The 18,590-nt window shown below is 40.4% G+C and overlaps 1 protein-coding gene across 1 annotated transcript in view; it reads left to right on the forward strand.

The window, feature by feature from the left end:
• csf2rb (colony stimulating factor 2 receptor subunit beta) overlaps nt 1-8,325 on the forward strand; it is a 17,684-nt gene extending 9,359 nt beyond the window's left edge. The window contains exons 13-15 of the mRNA XM_036148710.1: nt 5,527-5,606; nt 5,803-5,965; nt 7,552-8,325. Coding sequence (XP_036004603.1) covers nt 5,527-5,606; nt 5,803-5,965; nt 7,552-7,944 — 636 coding nt within the window. The 3' untranslated portion in view covers nt 7,945-8,325. The remainder of the gene's footprint in view (nt 1-5,526; nt 5,607-5,802; nt 5,966-7,551) is intronic.
• The last annotated feature ends 10,265 nt before the right edge of the window (nt 8,326-18,590 follow it).

Below are 18,590 nucleotides of genomic sequence, written 5' to 3' on the forward strand. Positions count from 1 at the left end.
CCAGCACACACCTCAGGATCTCGCACGGCACTGTGAGCACAGATAACAATTAAATGAGCCATAGCAGCGTATTTAGAGCCAAACGAAATCTTACAGTGTGTGGTTGTCTGACGGTGTTGCGCAGTGAGAGCCCGTCCGCCGGGGAATCTGTCTGTGTCTGAGGGAAGCAACGGAAGCAGAACGCTGCGGTGGTCCAGCCCGTATCCTCCGGCGTCCTCCCTGAACGAGAACCTCACGTATCAGCTCAGCTTCAGGGCCCAGGCTGAGGACAGTTGGACTGTAAGTTCAAAACACCGTCTGACTAGATTTCTGTGCAGCTTGTAAGACACGATTGTTTCTGTTTTTAATGGGAATTGCCCCCCGCGCACATCCCTCTCTAACCAGATTGAGACCGTTGAGAACACCAGCCTGACAGTTGAAACGCAGAGGATGCTTCCTGGCCGTAGATACGAAGCCAGGGTGAGAAGCAGGGCCGGTCTGGGCTGGTGGAGCGAATGGAGTCCTGTGGTGGTTTGGAGAACTGCAGACGGTGAGTGAAATGACGCGTCGACAAAGCACTGCAGTGTAGGGCAGGGATTTTAGAGCTCCAGAACTTTTCCACACTTTGTCACATTCCAACCACAAACTTCAATGTTCTTTATCTGGATTTAATGGGATTGGCTAACACAAAGTTTTCTGTAAATGGCATTTTTATACCCCCTTTACTCTGATACCCCTAGATGAGATATAGGTCAAGGATCGGAATAATACTATTGTGTAAATGTGCTATGTAATTACAGTATTAATGCAAAGGCCTAAGATGTTTGTTAGAGAACATTAGTGAGCAGATTGCATCAAGAAGAAACACAGCAGACAGCTTAGGGATACAGTTTTGGAGGAGTTTAAACCAGTTTTATGTTGTTCTACAGTATCCCCAAACTTTAAAAGTATATAGCCACATTATATGCCTACGCCAAAAAGACCAAAGTCCAGTTGATCATTATAAAATAAGGTTATTTACTCCAAGCGTCCATCCAGATAGTGTTTTGATAGTTATTTTTGAGCCTGAAGAGAACCCCAGCATGGAAGCAATGAACAGATATATACAGATGTGGTGTCATCTACCAGCAGTACCACAGAACTATCAGAAAGCCACATGGTGACTAATAAATCACTACCAAATAATGCCGAACTGAGCCTGACCCCTCTGAAAGGCCTCGCGGTAAAGCGGCAGCTCAGCGTGATCTAAGACCAACCGTTATTAAGTATCTATCTATCTATTTATAATGTTGTTTGTACTTAAGAGAGGCTAAGAAGAGCATTGCTATCACTATTATCACCAAGCTCGAACATTTACTCCCATCAATCAACTCTGCGGTCACGTCTGAGTAACGGCAGGTTTAGCTTACGACATTCCAGTCTATTGCAATCATATAGTCTTTTTTTTTTTTTTTTTATTCACTGGATCTTGGACTTTTCTTCACTTTTTTCCCTAATAGCCATTAGCTGCTTCCTGCACACACGCAGTGTTGTACTTCTGTTGTTATTCTAAATAAACATGGAGGGCTTCATTTACTAAGAAATTTGAGCAAAAACAAAGCGTAAAACGGCCAAAAAAAGAATTCATACACCAGCAGAGCGTGATAATATTTCATAAAAACGTTGTATGCAACCAGAGTGAGTTTCTAACGTACAAATTTAAAAAAATGCCAAATAATCAAGAGCTGTGTGGTAGAAGGCCGGTTCTACTACTGAAACAGAGGGACTGAGCATAAACGCAGGCCGCACACGTCACCACAAATATTTCTTCCTCCCACTTTTCAACCACGTACTACTTTCTGTGGGCCTTGCACGTAGAATCCCGGTAAAATGTAAGGAAATTTGTGTTAGTAAAACAATAAGGCGTAAAAGTTTCAAAGGGGTGGGAGACACTGAAGATCAAACTGTTTTGCTTTTCTTTCTATACGTGTCAATCTTCTGGGTTATTTCAGTTTTTTTGGGAACTACCTCCGGTGCTTTCTAGCCGCGTTTGTAACTTTCTTTTTCTGTTTCTCCGGGCACCAGACTTGGGGCAGGTTCCCTCTTTGCACTGCGTTCTGGAAGGAGAGAAGCAAGTGATGTGCAGCTGGGAGGTGAGCAGAGAGCTGGCTCGTCTCATCACCTATCAGCTGGCCTGGCGACACAACCACACCGCGCAGTAAGCTGGACGCGAAGCTTGCCGATGCCGTGGTTTCGGAGGGGGAAAAATGTGTCTGAACTGATGCGAGCTTTGATCCTTTAAGGTTTGAGAGACGCTGCCTGAACCCAGCTGTGACTGATGACGCCAGAGGGACTGAGGTGAGGTACAGCTGCCCTCTCACTGATGTGGACCCTGAGCGTCTGCAGCTGAGGCTCCTGCCGACACACAATGCCAAGACCTTCGTAGCCCACAAACACAGTGAGTCCACACAGAATGCAGAGGGGGGGAGAACTGAAGGGGAAGCAGAAGTCTCTCAGCGCTTATCTGAGCGTATCAAGCTGAATGAAAAACGCACAAGGGGCTGATAAAACCACAGGAAGCTCTGCAGGCGAACGGTGGTTAACCAGGTTCCTGTCATGGCTGCACAGCACCCCCTAATGTTTGATGTGTGCTATTGCATCTAAATCAGTTCATCCCAGCAATCTCTGATCAGGTCCTTGACTTCAGGATGGAGGCGCTGGTGGGTGGCCAGCTTGTTAAATACTGGCCCCCAGTGGACGTTTTTATCATTCATGGGCTCAAAAATGTGGGAAAAAAATGTAAATAGACCCGCATAACGTCATATTATGCATGTAAAAAAAACTGTATCAATTATTAGTGAAAAAAGATTTCATTAACCAGACTAATTTAACGCATTATTTAGAATATACAGTCTTGCAGTATTGTTTTTGATGTCCCTAATCAAACCTCCGAGGCCTTCAAAGGCCATCTGGAGTCAAACCATTTCATACAGATGAACCTTGTTTAATTTGGTGACTTTGGAAGGTAGTTGCGCTTTATGTAGGGTTAACTAAGGAAAGATTGCAGAATGGATATGTACGCCCCAGTTTGCCGGTTTCTAAATGGGGAAAAAAATTTTCAAAACGTTTGATTATGCTTCAACTTCAAGTTTTAGGTTAACGTTATACTTTTGCAGAACCCCATATACCTGCATGAATGGCAGCATTATGCTGAATATAGTTTCAAAATGGCAACAAAAGCGGGAACCTAATCACATGACAAACCCAGTGAATCACTTATTATTATTCAAGCTATGAAACAATAATTTCTTTGAACAGTCCGTCCCGACTCGCCACAGCGGGTGAAAGTGAGGGAGGAGAACGGTGACTGGGTCGTGGAGTGGTCTGCACCAGCCACGGCACCTATAGTGCTGTTTTATCAGGTCTGGTATTACAGTGCAAAACATCAGGTAAGAGAATTTAACATGATTTTTTTCGCTGCTAATCCCCCTTCTAGCCACTGAAAACCTGAACGCGCATGGCTTGTGTGTTGTTTCGTTTCCTGCCGTCAGGGTTCTTCCGTGCAGCTGAACATCTCCGGCGGGGTCCACATGCGTCACCATCCTGGGAACATCACTTATCCCGCTCCAGGACTATGAGGTGAAAGTCAGGTCGCTGGTCGCCCCTGGACACAGTTTCAGCTACGAAGGAATCCCCTCAGAATGGTCCAATCCTGTGAACTGGACCTCAAATGAAGGTGTTTACAGTATTAGAGTACACTGTTGATTCTCCCCTGCTGTTTTTGTTTTCTTGTTTTCTCTGAAAGACCTGGGGGGGGAAAAAACTCTAATTACGATGACAAAATGAACCGGCCCCTTTCAGGAAACACCTCTTTAATCTGGTTTCTGTTCCCTGACAGCCACCTGGTCAGTCACCAAACTGATTTATTTCTTCAGCGGTCTGATTGCAGCCGCGGCCTGTCTGGCTCTGTACCACACCGTTCCAGTTTGCCAGAAGTAAGCCCTTACGTTTTTTAATGAATCAGGTTTTCTTTGGAATTAAGAATTAAGGTAGATTTATTTATCTTTTTTTTTTTCATCGTTAAGGAAAGTTGTGTCTTGGGTGGACTCGGTTCCCTCTCCAGGCAAAAGCAAGATCCTGTCTGAGATCAAGGTGAGGCTGGATTATTTACTTCGAGTGCCTAAAATGTTTCAAACTATTTGCATATTGTACAAAGTGTTGTGAAAAAGTGTTTGTCCTCTGACGGATTTCTTCTGTTTTTGCTTTTTTTTTGCCACACTCAGATTTTAACATTGGATACAGATAACCTGAGTTAATAGAAAATAAGTATTAAAAGGGTAATTTAATTTATAAAGGGAAATGATAAATTAAATCCCTCCTTTGCATAAACGTTTGAATGTAACCAAGTTGGAGGATTGAAGGGTGAATGGTGTGTTTAAGGTCATACTACAGCATCTGAATTGTATTTAAGTCCAGACTTTGGCTAGGCCAAACCATAACTTTTCGTATATTTCAGTCAAAAGTGGCCTTGCTACTGTGCTTTGGATCATTGTTCTGCTATAGAAACAAAAGTGTGATAGTGCTAATGATGGCTGAACAGTCTCCTGTAGGATTTTCTGGTAGATAGCAGACTTCCTGATTCCATCGATTCTGGCGAGTTGTCCTTTTTAATGAGGAGGCAAAGCAGCCCCGAAGCCTCACAGCAACGCCACCATGTTTGACTGTCAGTATGATGGTCTGCTTTCTTAAATGCTGGGTTATTTTTAGGTCAGCTGTAACACAACACACAGCTTCCTAAAATTCTACTTCCCCTAGATTCTTGGAGATCTTCAAGAAACCTCTGGGGTGTATGAGAGACTAGGCTTTTGTTATTTTCGGTCAGCAGTGATTTTGATCTTGGAACGCTCCCATTGAGGCCATTTTTGCTCTAACTGTTCTGATTGGTGAACCATGATCTCTGAACTTAACTGAGGCAAGTGATGCTTGGAGTGCTTTTCTATTATTTATGTTATACGTTTGTTTTTGGTTTTTATCACCTGGAGTAATTTTGGCTGACCGGTTTCTGATGGGAAGGGTCACCACTGCTGCATGGTTTCTCCAGTTGTACATTATGCCTCCGACTTTGGCCTCACAAAATGTTAGAAACCGCTTTGTAACCCTGTCCAGACTGAGAGATATCGATTACTTTGTTTTTCTACTGTTTGTGGTTATTTTTTTAGATGAAATGTTGTTTTCTGTGATTTTTTTTAGCTGTAAGAAAGGTTCTATTTAAATCATTTATTGTGTCTGAAGATCAGGTCTGAGTAGTATGTAGTTTAAGCACAGCTAATCCATGATTTAAGAAAGGGTGGAATTACTTTTTCACATAGGTCCAAGTCAATTTCGGATGCTGAAAGAAATGTTAATGAATTAAATCATAATTTGAAAACTGATCGTTGTGTTTAATCAGGCCATCTTTATCCATAATCTGAATGTGAAGCATTTAAGTGTGACAAAATATATATATATATATATGTATATGTACGTATAAAGTTTTACTTCACTTTCTCGTGTTTTCTTTTCATTCAGTCCTCCCCATCACCAACCCTCATGCAGAGTGAGAGGACGTTCATTTGTAGCATGCCGTACCTGGACAACATATCAACCTGGTACTAAATTTCACACTTTTCTTACGTAACTCCTCAAATGTAAGATAATTCAGCAATTACTCTGAATGGACTGTTCTGTGGAAGCAGAAGTTGGTGGTCTGCCTTCATAGCAATTGGGAAGAACAGAAAGGCAGATAATGAAATCCATGGATAAGTAATACACTCTGTCCACCCCCCACCTCTACCTGCCCCGCAGCTCCACAGATGCTTTGCTGTGGTCGACCGATGGCACTGAGAAGAAGTGTGAGGATCAGGACGGGAGCTGCTGGAAATGCGAGAACTTCCCCTCCCCTGCTGATGACGTTAACAACTTGGACAAGTCATCAATGAGCTTCAGTGGGCCTTACATCTTCTGTCAGGTCAGCTACCTTCACTAAGATCAATGGAGTAGAACAGTAAATTCATATTAGGCATTTCTTTAAAGATTCGGATGAAAAAAATCTCACATTTACATCTAAAGATGCAGTGAACATTGTTCCATATGCTAACCAGCTACTTTAGTGGGTACGCTTTGCTTGTACCAGGTTGAATCTCCTGCTCAGCATAGATTCAAAACGGTTTCTGGAACATTTCTCAGATATTTTGGTCCAAATTGACAATTGTTGTGGTGCTCATCTAGGATTTTTCCCCCTGTTACACCACGTCCCAAAGGTGTTGTATTGGACTGAGACCTGCTGACTGTGGAGGCCCTTGGAGTAGAGTCAACTCTTTGCCATATTTAAGATGATTTGATCTTTGTGACATGGAACATTATTCTCCTGAGTGAGACCTTTCGAATATTAGTACATTGAGATCATCAGGGTCAGGGTTAAAATCTATTTGACAAACAGACAACAGTATATGGTGTTGGATTATGTGTATTCAAAATATTTGGACATTGCTTGTAAGGTTCCTCAGAGGTTCATGCTGGGTGCCAAATTCTTCATATTGTATGTAAATTACTTATGCAACATATCAGAAATAAGGAAACTGGCATTATTTGCCGGTGACTCAAACATTTTCTGAGCTGGAGATGACTCAGGAAAACCGCTAAATGGTACAGCTGATGAGATAAGCATACAAAAAGTGCGGTTTGACAGAAAAAAAAAATTAGAAACAAAGAAAAAAAATAATTATTTTGGTAATTGTAAATCAAAAACGGAACTAATTCTGCAGGTAAATGGGGTGAATGTTGAACGACTGTGTGAAATAGGTCTATTGGTGTCACTTACTCAGCTGGAGCACTCACATTAGACATAATCAAAATTAACTACTTATGTTATTGTGTTATAACTTGGGTTAACAATTGCAAACAATTCACGATTACAAAACAATAATACAACTAGTCAGAAAATTACAAAAAGAGCAATATGAATAATTAACAAAGTTTGACATCTGGATCATTCTAATCTAACCCATTATTTGTAACATCATTTTTTTTTCAGCATTAACTTCGCACAAACAGCTCTTACTATGTTTAAAGCCAATAATAACAATATGCCACAACACATTCAAGGACTGCTCAAGAAACAGGAAGTGGTTTACAAATGAAGGGGTACGGGTCGGTTTCAAACCCGTAAAATCAGTAAAATGGTATGGATCTACAGCAATGCCCTGATATTAAACAGCTCAGAAGAAAGCAGAAGAGGATTGTTATATATGAATATGCTGTATAAATTCATATTGATAAACCCTGTAAATATGAGGTGCAGTGGATGCATGGGTATTGTGAAAAATTGTGAATATAGTTACGTGAGTGGAAGCAAGTGGGAAAATGATTGTATAATGTATATGTATATAGAAAGGCCATTAATACAAAGCTGGAAGGGTCTATGGGTTCATAAATGCCAATTTATGATCATACCATCTGACCACCAGCGGATATTTTTAATGCGAGTTTTTCACATGCTATCTGGTAGTTTGTTGTGTTTTGCAGCCATTTAATACATTTGCGTCTCTGTCACAGGCATCAGGACCCATGTCAGTGAAGGTCCGGCAAAACGAGATGAGTGAAACGTCATCCGACGAAGCTGCACCTCTGGTCCCGGCCCCGTGCCCTCCTAATGATAAAGATTACGTGTGCCTTCCTGGCCAAACGCTCTCAAGGTCCACAGAGGACCTCACGTCCCGCGGCAGCTCTGGCCCCGAATGGACCGACAGTCCTCAGCAGGACCAGCACCGCACCAACGCCACGCTGCGGCCCGCTCAGGCTGAGGGCCAGCAGCCACGCTTCGAAGAGCCCACGGAGAAAGCTCAACCTTCCGAGTACACGTCAGGACCGGTCCCCTCGTGGCCTCAAGAGGGCGCTAAATTTGGCTACTGCCAGCTCCCAGCACCCTTCACGGCAGCGCCGAAATAAACAGCAGCATGCAAGAAAAGAGCAGATTTCAGAAGAATAAAGCAGGATTTTTTTGGGGAACTCAGTTAATGATTTTTGTAAGCTATCTACTTTATTTTAAGCTGCTTAAGCTTTTACTGGGGGAAAAAAACATTTAAATATTGTTGCACATGTGTTTTATGTTGCTTTTATTGATTTTATTTTAGATGTATAACCAAACATCAGTTTACAAAGTAAATAAAGAGTGCAGTTACGTAGTTTTTGCATTCTAGGGAGAAGAATATGATTTTTTTTTTGTTGAGAAGATGCTGACGCAGGTTCAGAACATTGATGCTATGAGCTTATTCGGGATTCAATTTCATGTCGAGAGCATTTTCATTTTAATAAACATTTAATACACAAGTTCATAAGATAAACTGGCACATGTGTTGTCAAAGTCGTCATCATTCTGATCCAAATCAGGTGAACACAAATTAAATGAGACCATTTATATATCAGAAGTGGAACTGTTGCTTTCAGACTGACTTTCTTTTTTTAGGATCTTTCTAAAACCATCAAAAAAAATCACACACCTTTGAATATTTTAGGGTCTGACAAAGAAATTTGAAATTAATCTACATTTAATAAATTACACTAAGAGAAGTCTCTGATCACAGGATGTGAGTGTTGCTCATTTTGTTTTCCTTACAGACCTTCTGACGGGGCGTATGTCCTGAAGTTCGACCAGAGGAAATTCTCTACTGAAGACATTTACTTAAATGATGTGATTTAATTGTATTTGGGCTAACCTGCCCTTTAGTAACAACCTGTTTGGAGACACAGAGCTGGTTATTTAATTTCTTACTATTGGGACAAATTACAAATGAAACATTTGCATTAAACCGCTCAACTAATTAGATTACAAGTACCACTGTTTTCACCATCCTCTGGTATCAAGGATCAAACCTCATTGTCTCATTTGTTGAGACAACACATGGCTACAGCCTCTTTTTTCTCGATCGGTAGAGTGGAAGAAATGTACTTTAAGATGTTGCACAGATTCTGTTCACCTAACCAACAGCGTCTGGAAATTAGAGGTGTTATTAATGTTATCTGTGGGAACACCGGTATAACAATGGCACATTTGTTTTGGTAGCCCTTTACATATAAACACCTTCGTAGACAAGACCATATACCCTGGACATGTTGCCAGTCCATCACCGGGATGCTCAGAGACACACAGGACAACTAATCATGCTTGAACTTACAAAAGTGAGGATTTAAAGTGAACATTCAGGTTTTGGATAGGCTAGAAAGCAAGGTTCCAATTTCTTTCTTTATTTTATTTCTATTTATTTATTTACATTTTATGTCACACTGTCATCAATCAGCTACTCATTGATGTCAAAAAAGAAATCAAACCCTCTGTCAGTTCCAGGGTATTCTCCCCAATAAATCATGATTACCAGATTCTAAAATAATTTAATACAACTATGCAGAACCACACACAACACAAGTCAAGTCGTTATTATTATGAAACCAAGGTGAAGCAAGCCGTTTCCGACAAAACTAGGTACGCCACAAAAATCAAAGTGTTGCGCAAAAAGTAGAAGTTAAAGGGGATGTACTTTTTTTTTTTTTATGTGTCAAAAATAATATGAGCATTGCCTTTTAGGGGTAGGAAGTAAATGAAAAGGGTTTCCTTTGGCAGAGTAAAAACAAATAAACACTTTGAGAATGGCAAAGCACAAACAGGGGTGAGTGAAGTCAAGGGACACACTACACTGGTACTAAATTAGTAGAAAAGACAACAACTAAATAAAAGTTAGACATTTCTTTTCGGACTGCTTTGTGATATCCAGCATCATTCCGTGTTTTTAAAATACAGGTGAGCCCAGAATTATTCATTCACCTGTCAGATTTAGATTTTGTTTGTTTCTTATAGGAAATGAGACAGGCATGTCTCAGTAGATGACGAAACAGAAGGAGAATCAATTTTGGAAAAAAAAAAATCAAACATTTCCATTTCGCATTCTACTAAAATTAATTAAACCTTTCTTGCTCATTCCCAGATGATCAGTATATAAAATCATCAGGACTCTGGCTGGGCTACTCCAAGATTTTAATAATATTTCAATCATTGGAAAGTAGGTGATAGTATTAAACGATTAATATAATCGCAAATCAGCCAAAGTGTGAATAATTTTGGGCTTAACCAAATATAGTAAACTGCATTTATATGAGATGAAAAAAATGAAAAAGCTTCCCCTTACTCAAGGACCTGGCTACTGTATCATTTTAACAGCATGTGGTATGTTTTACTGTATCCATGCCACACACGCAGACACATTTTTTTTTACAGTGTTTTCAAATTTATTGCTCTGTTTTTCTTTCCATCTGTTCGGCTTAATGGGGTTATATAAAGTTCCAGGGTTAATCAGTTTCTCGAGGCAGACGTAAGAGTGCAATAAACAAGCAATGTGCTCCACATCCATGTACAGTGCCTCACAAAATGAATTATGGCTCCTAAACCTTTTCACATTTTGTCATATTACAACCAATATCTTCAACATATTTTTTCCAGACCAGGGGGCCTGCAACCTTTATAAATCAAAGAGGCAACTTCGCCCTCAGTCCAGCTAAATAAAATTAACGTAGAGCTGCAAAGGTCACACGACCTCATGAACATTCACAACTTTTAATTTTGTTATCAATATAGGAAATTTGGTGGCTTTTTAAAGGACCCCCATTTAAAGAACAAACATTTTAAAAAATGTGAAAAAGGATTGATCTTTTTTTTTTTCCTCCGGGGTGTTGATATTTGTGGAATCTTTGTAAAAAATGCACCATTTTCAGCCTAATTATGAGTAAACATAGATCTAGTACAAAATATAATTATGTTGTGGAAATTCAATGCAATATATTCTTGGAAAAAAATTCAAAACCGAACTATGTCTATATGGAAAAAAATGCTCTAGAGCCACAAGTTTTAGACCAACACAAAGTAGTGATTCTGAAGTTGAAAGAAATCGATGGATAGCTTTCTAAAGGTTTTAGAAATAATCTGCAAATCTGGTGTGCATTCATTTTTCTACATGCACATCAGGAGGTGAAAACTAAAACTGCATTCACCATAAATGCAAGACTCGTTGCGAAGCACGTCATCCGCACAGTAAGACGAGGTGGTGGCAGCATCATGATGCGGTGATGCTGTTCTTCACTAGGAACAGGGAAGCTGGTCAGAGATGATGGGAAGACGGACAAAGCGCAATCAGATGTTGCAAAGAACTTGAAACTGGTATGGAGGTTTGGCTTCTGACAGAAGAACGATCTTAACTCACCGGACAGAACGGTTTAGCTCAAAACACAATCATGTGTGTTTCATAATGCTGCCTGCACTACTACACGTTTAATACAGGTGGAACAGCTCAAGGGGAAACATCGCTTTTTCAAGGCAATTCATGGAAATCCTACACACAAAAATTTTATTTATATCATAAACAAATTCACTTCTGGTTGTAAGGCTTGAGGTTTAATAGTCTTGTATTTATAAGGAGAGAAAAACAGCGGAATTCCAGGCATCTTGCTATCAACATCCTGTGTTTGAACCCATTCAAAGGTACAATTTCCTGTCTGATGGGAATGACGAGTACTTTGACAAAGGCTGACTGACTCATCATGACCATAATGACGGTTCATATATTTTACCGACATTGTAGCAATGGAATGTGAAGGGAGGATAACTTGATATATTCCTCGTAATTTTTTTCTTTTCCAAAGTTTCTGACCATAATAGATTGTTTCACCTTAAACAAATTTTAAAGGACCATTGTTTCTCCAGCAGTGGCTGAGGGATGGGTCCATTTTATGTTTTCGTACAAGTGAAGATTTAAACTTGACGTGTTACTAAAACACAGAGGCCAGATTTAGGGACCAAAATGAGGAATCTCAGCTTAATGAGGAGGCAGTGGCGTGGTCGTGTGTGTGTGTGTACGGCACGTCCTACCCGATGCTCGGACAAAACAAAATGACACCGAGAAAAGAAAACAACAGGAAAATGAAGGTACTGGAAGGCGTGGGGAGCGTGTTAAGCCAAGCAGATTGTTGTGTAACCTCCTGTTTCCTCACAGCTGTACGTCAGGGAAGCGAGGCATAATCAGGGTCATTGAAAAAGAAATATCCTCTAAGCTAGACTGGTGAGGCAGAGATCTTACGTTTGCCCTTAAATTTCCATGTTTTTCTGATCATACAAGTTAAACTGCCTAGTGGTGTATGTAATAACACAACCACGATGTCCCCCACTGAACTTACTGCATGTTTGTTTTCTTCTCTTTCGAGTTTGTTCTCCTATTTTAGAACTGCTCGGGTGCACATTCCCTGAGGCACACCAAACGCTTCAACGCCTTTGTTTCACACCAACAAGATACCGCTCAGGAGGTTTTAGTTACATTGAATTTGTGCCGATTTACACTAATCCTGACCACATTTTTGTTGTGTATTCTATCATTACAGACATCAGCGTACATTTTGCCATCTGAACTGAATATCCACGATTTCATCAAGCCCATGCAAACATCATCACAGACAGCAAATGGTTCACTGTCCCAGTATTTCATTACATGTTGTTTGTCTATATGCTAACATCAGAAGCAGCAGCTGCCCCAGTCAGCCATAGTCATCTTAAGGACACAAAGGAAAGACAGCTGTGCTTCCGTTTTTTGGTCTTCACTGCAAAAAAAGGGAACTAAAAGTAGATGCTCAAATGTTCTTGAAATGAACGTATTTGTCCTTGATTTGAGGAGGTAAATAGGATTTTCTGCCAATTGATGTGTATTGTGACCCATAAAATAAGATCATTAAATATACTGCATTTGAAATAAGACCATGGAGATAAGTTTTCCTGTTTTAAGTGCAAAAATCATATTCCATTGGCAGATAATCTCATTTACCTCCTCGAATCAAAAACAAATGCATCCATTTCAAGAACATTTCACTTAGTTTTAGTTCTCTTTTTGCAGTGTTGAAAACAGTTCCCCTCTCATCTGAAAGGCTTTGCCAATAGGTTTGTGAGCCACTTATAGACCACTCTACAGAGTCCCTGGAGTCGTGTCTCATTGGCTCTTCATCCTATCCCATTACCAGGGAGATTCTTAGTTTTGACCAAAATAAGACTAAAATGTTGACTCATATTGTTCTTGTAAACCCATTATCATGAGTCGTCTCGACTCATGATAATGGTTGTTGGACGCACAACTACGTCAGACTCAGTAAGGTACGAAACTTTCCAAGCACTGTCACCCCCTCCCAGGGAAAGCACGACCTGGGTAATTTAGAAACTAAATAGACATTGGCTTGAGTCCAACCAGACCTCTACACCAAGTTCTGTTCACATCCAACATCTCCAACAGCAGTAAGAAACGTAGTGGTACACAACTTAATCTAAAGTAATTCTTGAAAATTAAAAAGTGTGGTAGTATCAGTGTATTATTCCACTGTCAAAGTTTGCTGTCAAAGTAACAGTGTTACAGAGATCCAACAAGGCGTATCTTGTTTTAAGGTCAGTCATCCATGAACCGTCCCGTGTCTTTTGTCTCAGTCTCTGCTTCCTCCGAGTCGCTCTCGCGCCGCTGCGGTGGCCGATTCCCGGTTTGTGTTTGACGGAGCCTGTGTGTTTGTCCCACTCAACAAGCACCCGGGCACGTCTCCGCGCTGCTTTTGTTTGAAGCCAGCAGTGGGCGTGGAGCCACATGGACACCCATGGAAAAACAGGCATCCCACCTCAATGCTAAATTTAGAGAGTCTGGTGTTTGGAAGTCTTATGCATGTGTGAGTTTGACTGTAGGGCAGCTGCCTAAGTACCTGGATGGTGTAAAATGCAAGTAAGGTGTAAAGGACAGGAAGAATAGCATTTTAGGATGGACACAACAATTTGAGAAAAATGTCCAAATACAGCGCACACATCAATTTGTAGTCTTTGTCATAGCCTATACTTTCTGCATTTGAGCAGCAGGATTTAGATGCTTTCAAGTCATTCCTCGTATGACTCCGTTTAGACAGGAGACGGATGACTTCTTGGCGCAATGGTTCACGTACATAGCTGTGTAACCGACTGCTGACTGGGGAGCTTTTCTAGCCAAAAGAGTCAAGTAGGTAATTGTGAAAAACAAACTACAAGGGAGAGTGTTTGCCAAAGTTCACCTACAGTTCTCCAGTCGCAGTCTTTCTTTTCTCTTATGCTCTTTTTTTTTTACCACTAGGTGAATCATTGAACCCACTTGCAACTTGCAACTCAATTCAAGCATGGGGGAGTCAACTAGAGTGCATTACTCAGTATGATGCTTCTGGATGCAATATGTGTTTGCAGATAAATAAATAATGCAGTTTGCTTATTGAAGCGCCAAGCAAGGGGTTGTGTAAGCTACAAGCTCAAGGTGCATATATCATTACCTTTCAGAACCAGAAAACCTAGAAATCTTCATGACTATACCACAAACATCCTTTCCATTGTTTTTCAAAGCATATAAATAACTTTATAACATGCTTTTCTAAAACCAATAGAGACTTTTGGATCACACCCATTGAAATAGGAAGACACTACTGTTGAGCACCCATTCATCCTACATTGTCTATACCAGCTTATCCGTGCCTGGTCAGGGGTGGGGGCTGGTGCCACTGGACAGTCATTTTGGGATAATTAGATTATGGGTGCCGATGAGGTCCGATTGACAGCTAGAAAGTGCCATTTGAAAATGATAACCTTTACGCAGGTATGAAACATGCTATTTTATTAAACTCACATTTCGAGAGTAAGTAAAAAAGCATCGTACTTAATCAGCAGTCAGACCACAGAGACAGCCAAACGGTGTAGTTTGTTTCTTACCTGGTGAAGTTTATTAAGTATAAGAGAAGGCTTTCTCTTACAACTTTGTATGTGTCCTCTGCCAGTACAAATCCGCTGCTGATGCACATAGACTGTTTTCAATCTGTCATGATTTGTGTCTGCCTTCTGCATTCATTCTGCGATGCCCACCTGCTCCTCTACAATCAGTAGAAAGACATAAGACCAGAGTGGATTTGGGAGCAGGTAACATGCACCGTTAATCAAAAAGGGACTTGCGGAAACGTCTGGAAAAATCACAGATTCTACTTTTAAGGTAAGTTCCAATATTTTAATGCTGTGTGACAATTACTTAGTTTTGCTAAGTTTCATGTCACACATTTTGTTAATTCAGTCTAATTGGTTAATTTCTCCCCATTGATTACTAGGAGCCCATTTGTTGTTGTTGTTATTTATTTATTTTTTTGGGGGGGGGGGTTGTGTTTTGTTTCTTTGTATCAACCAATCACAGTTCTTAGAAGACAGCATCACACCTAGCAACGGGGTCAACCAAACCTCCTCAATAAGAAAAAAAAATGTCGTCCTCTCCTTACTCAGTCGCTCTCAGCAGCTATTTTTAGGCTAAGATAGGAGCTCTCTGAGAGAACTCTGAGAATTTTTGTGAATACGGGCGTAGTTTCTGTGCCCTGAATTTAGGGTCCTCAGTTTGATCCTTGACACAATCAGAAGCATTTTTTCCTAATGAGTCCTCTGCACATTTACCCATGATAAATAACTTCGACGATTACTGTTTTTTTTCTGTGTCTGAGACAAATGAAGGAGTGTTTGATTGCATCTCCAGTCTGTTAGTATATAAGCATTTTACTATCTATTCCATTCAACACGTGTAGCATTATCTCAAATATATTGACATGTTGTGAGAAAACTCACAGTAAACATACTTATAGTTTGAATGGCTTGGCAGATGGCGTTAACAGTATCACCCTTTGACAGCTGCCTGCATAATTTTATTGCTGTGGAATCCTCACGATTAAAACCTGAACAAGTTTTGGCAGAAAGACTTACACCTACACAATCACTGCATAGGCCAGTAATATAAAATAGGCATTTCAGTTTGGACTGTCATTGAGGGGAACCTGCTGATGCATATGAGAATAGCTATACTGGTCAAATTTAAAGCAGAAATTACAACATCTAAATGCTGCCTGTATTTCACTTTGTTCAGCTTTTGCTACTGAGTCATTTTCCTCTCCAGACTGGGATCAACACGAAGGCTCTTAAATCATTCCACGGGAGCTAGTTTTTTAAGTCAATTAATTCCTACACAGAGAAGAGTTCTCCTAACTTGCTTCTCCTCTCTGGGATAATTCGGGCGATTCAGTCTTTATTTTGTGGACTTGAATTCAGGCTGGAGAGTGCATTATCGACACTTTTGTCTTAAATGGATATTTTGTATTGATGTGCATAGGACTGGGTTTAAATGTGCAAAATGTTATGTGACCATCTGCTTCCACAAGACAATCAGATCTGGTCAGTCCGGAAAAAAAAAGATATATGTTTAAATAAACAAGTTGTGGACTGATCCAGACATGCACTCTGCTTTAAAAGGTGAAGGGATGGTCAGACAGATCAGCTGTCAGAACATTCACAACACAGCCACGCTACTGGCAGGTATGAACCCTGGGTCACAGCCTCGTGCTGGGTTCAGCACTTGGTTGCAAACATATGTACGAGACGCATTCACCGCCGTTTCGCTGAATGTCACCTGCTAAGTGAACATTTGTTAAACGTGCTACAACACGATGACCGATAAAACCTTTCCTTTTTTTTTCTTACTTTCCTTTTATGGCCAATTGTAAACGCGTTTCATGTAAAGGAGCTCTACACGACAAATAGGTCACATTTAAGATCCAAATCCAGTTTAGTGCAAATTATGAAATGAGCTTCCTCTGCTGGTCTGTGTGAGCGAGGAGCTGCGTCATCCAGCGGGAGCTCATAGCAGAGCAGTTGATTCTTCACAACGAAAGGGGCTGAGATTATTCAGGTATAATTAGAATGTCTACTGGGCAACTAACTTTAAAGCTTTTACCGGCACTGCTGATCTCGCTGGAGGGGCTTTTTATCCCTTCTGGCCTGGGAACGCCTTGGAATCCCTCATAGTCTCACCTGGTTGAGGGATGTCTGAGTTTTCCTCCGAAGCGACCCGATTTACCAAAGATGTATGGAATGATGGATGATATTTTGCAAATCAACCCAATTCAGATCCAGGTACATGTTTTTTCTCTGTGTTTAAAGTGATACATTATTTTTGGCATTATTTTTAGCAGTAGTCCGTGTCCTACCCGCAGCAGTGAATTATTAAAATCTAGGATAAATTTGCCCTGAAAGAGCTTTCAAGGAGAGCTGTTAATTTTTTTTCATACACTCGTTTTTGCCGTTTTTCAATCAATTAACATCAGTTTTTGATATATGAAGTCTGTGCAGTGAGATTGCAGTGAACCACAAGTAACTTTTTCTAATCCTTCGTCCAAAGAAAAAACCCGCCGGCAGTTTTGAGTGATTGAAAATGTTAACAAAGTGTGGCTCATTCTAGAAAGGTTCTGTCAGTAATAGAGGGGGGGGGAAGGCTTTTGGTCAGTGTAGCTGCATTAAGGTAGAATATTCAAGCATCCACACCTGCAAACAGCACAGAGATGTGAGGATCATTTGGTTGAGAAAGCAAAGATGAAGTTTAAACAATTTAAATAATGCCTGTTGTAGAAATACTGCAGGGAAAAGATCGGGATGTTTAAAGTGAGGTTCTCTTAAAATATTACAAGCAGTTTAGCCTGCAGTAGATGGCTGTACTTGGTGACTTCATTTACTATAAATCCAGGCTGGGTCCAGAGGCTGTCTAACAAAAGCATAAATTACAATCTATGGATCTTTATGATGTCAAAAAATTATTGTTAAAACTGTTTACAAACCACACTCTGAGGCCTGTTTACACTGGAAATTAAGGTAGAAGATGGTTCATCAACACCAAGTACTGAGAACAAAACAAAGTAACGTCTTTATGGAAAAGGCAGAGTAAAACTCAAGAAATAGCACAAATAGCATTAACTTAAATGGTCTGCATGTTTTTGTTTTCCTACTTCCTTGCTTTATGTCAGCCGTTAATCAGACTGGTAATGCTATATATGGTCAATTCTCGTTACTTGCTTCAACCAGGAAGACCTGCCTTCAACTTCGGTTTTCTATGTAAATAACCACAAAATGTGTTGATCTTGTGAGGATCATAAGATAATGTGCGAATAAACCACTGCAACTTTCTAGATATGATCTTTTTTAAGGCAACGGAAGTCTGCTTTGGTCTCGTCCCTCGTCACATCATCTTCATCTTCAGGGGCTAATCTGGAGTTACACTAAATGAAGATGCCAAGCGTCTTATCTACAGCAGGTAAGCCATTTACAGCCAAAAACATTTGGACACAACCTCACTTCAAAAATCTTAAGCTATCCTTTAAAAATTGTGCTCTCCAGAAATGACCTTTAGGATTTTAAGTTGTTTTAGACGACCCCTCTTTTTAGATGTTTCACTTGTGAAGGATCCCTTCTCTTAGCTTGACTCCCTCATGAATTTCTCCCCCCAAACTGAGATTATTTCCACAGCTAATAGAGCAAAGATATTAAATGCTCAAGTGTATTTCAGGGAACCACAGTATACAAAATGTTGAATAAAACAAAAGTTATCATCGCAAGTGAGCATGAAGGATCATTAGGAGGATCCTACAGGCTCGCATGTTAAATTAGGATTATCCCACTCTCCATAAATGTAAAATTATTGTAACAGGAATGAAAGAACAAAAGG

This window comes from Fundulus heteroclitus, chromosome 16, assembly GCF_011125445.2.
Source record: "Fundulus heteroclitus isolate FHET01 chromosome 16, MU-UCD_Fhet_4.1, whole genome shotgun sequence".
Classification (NCBI taxonomy): Eukaryota; Metazoa; Chordata; class Actinopteri; order Cyprinodontiformes; family Fundulidae; genus Fundulus; species Fundulus heteroclitus.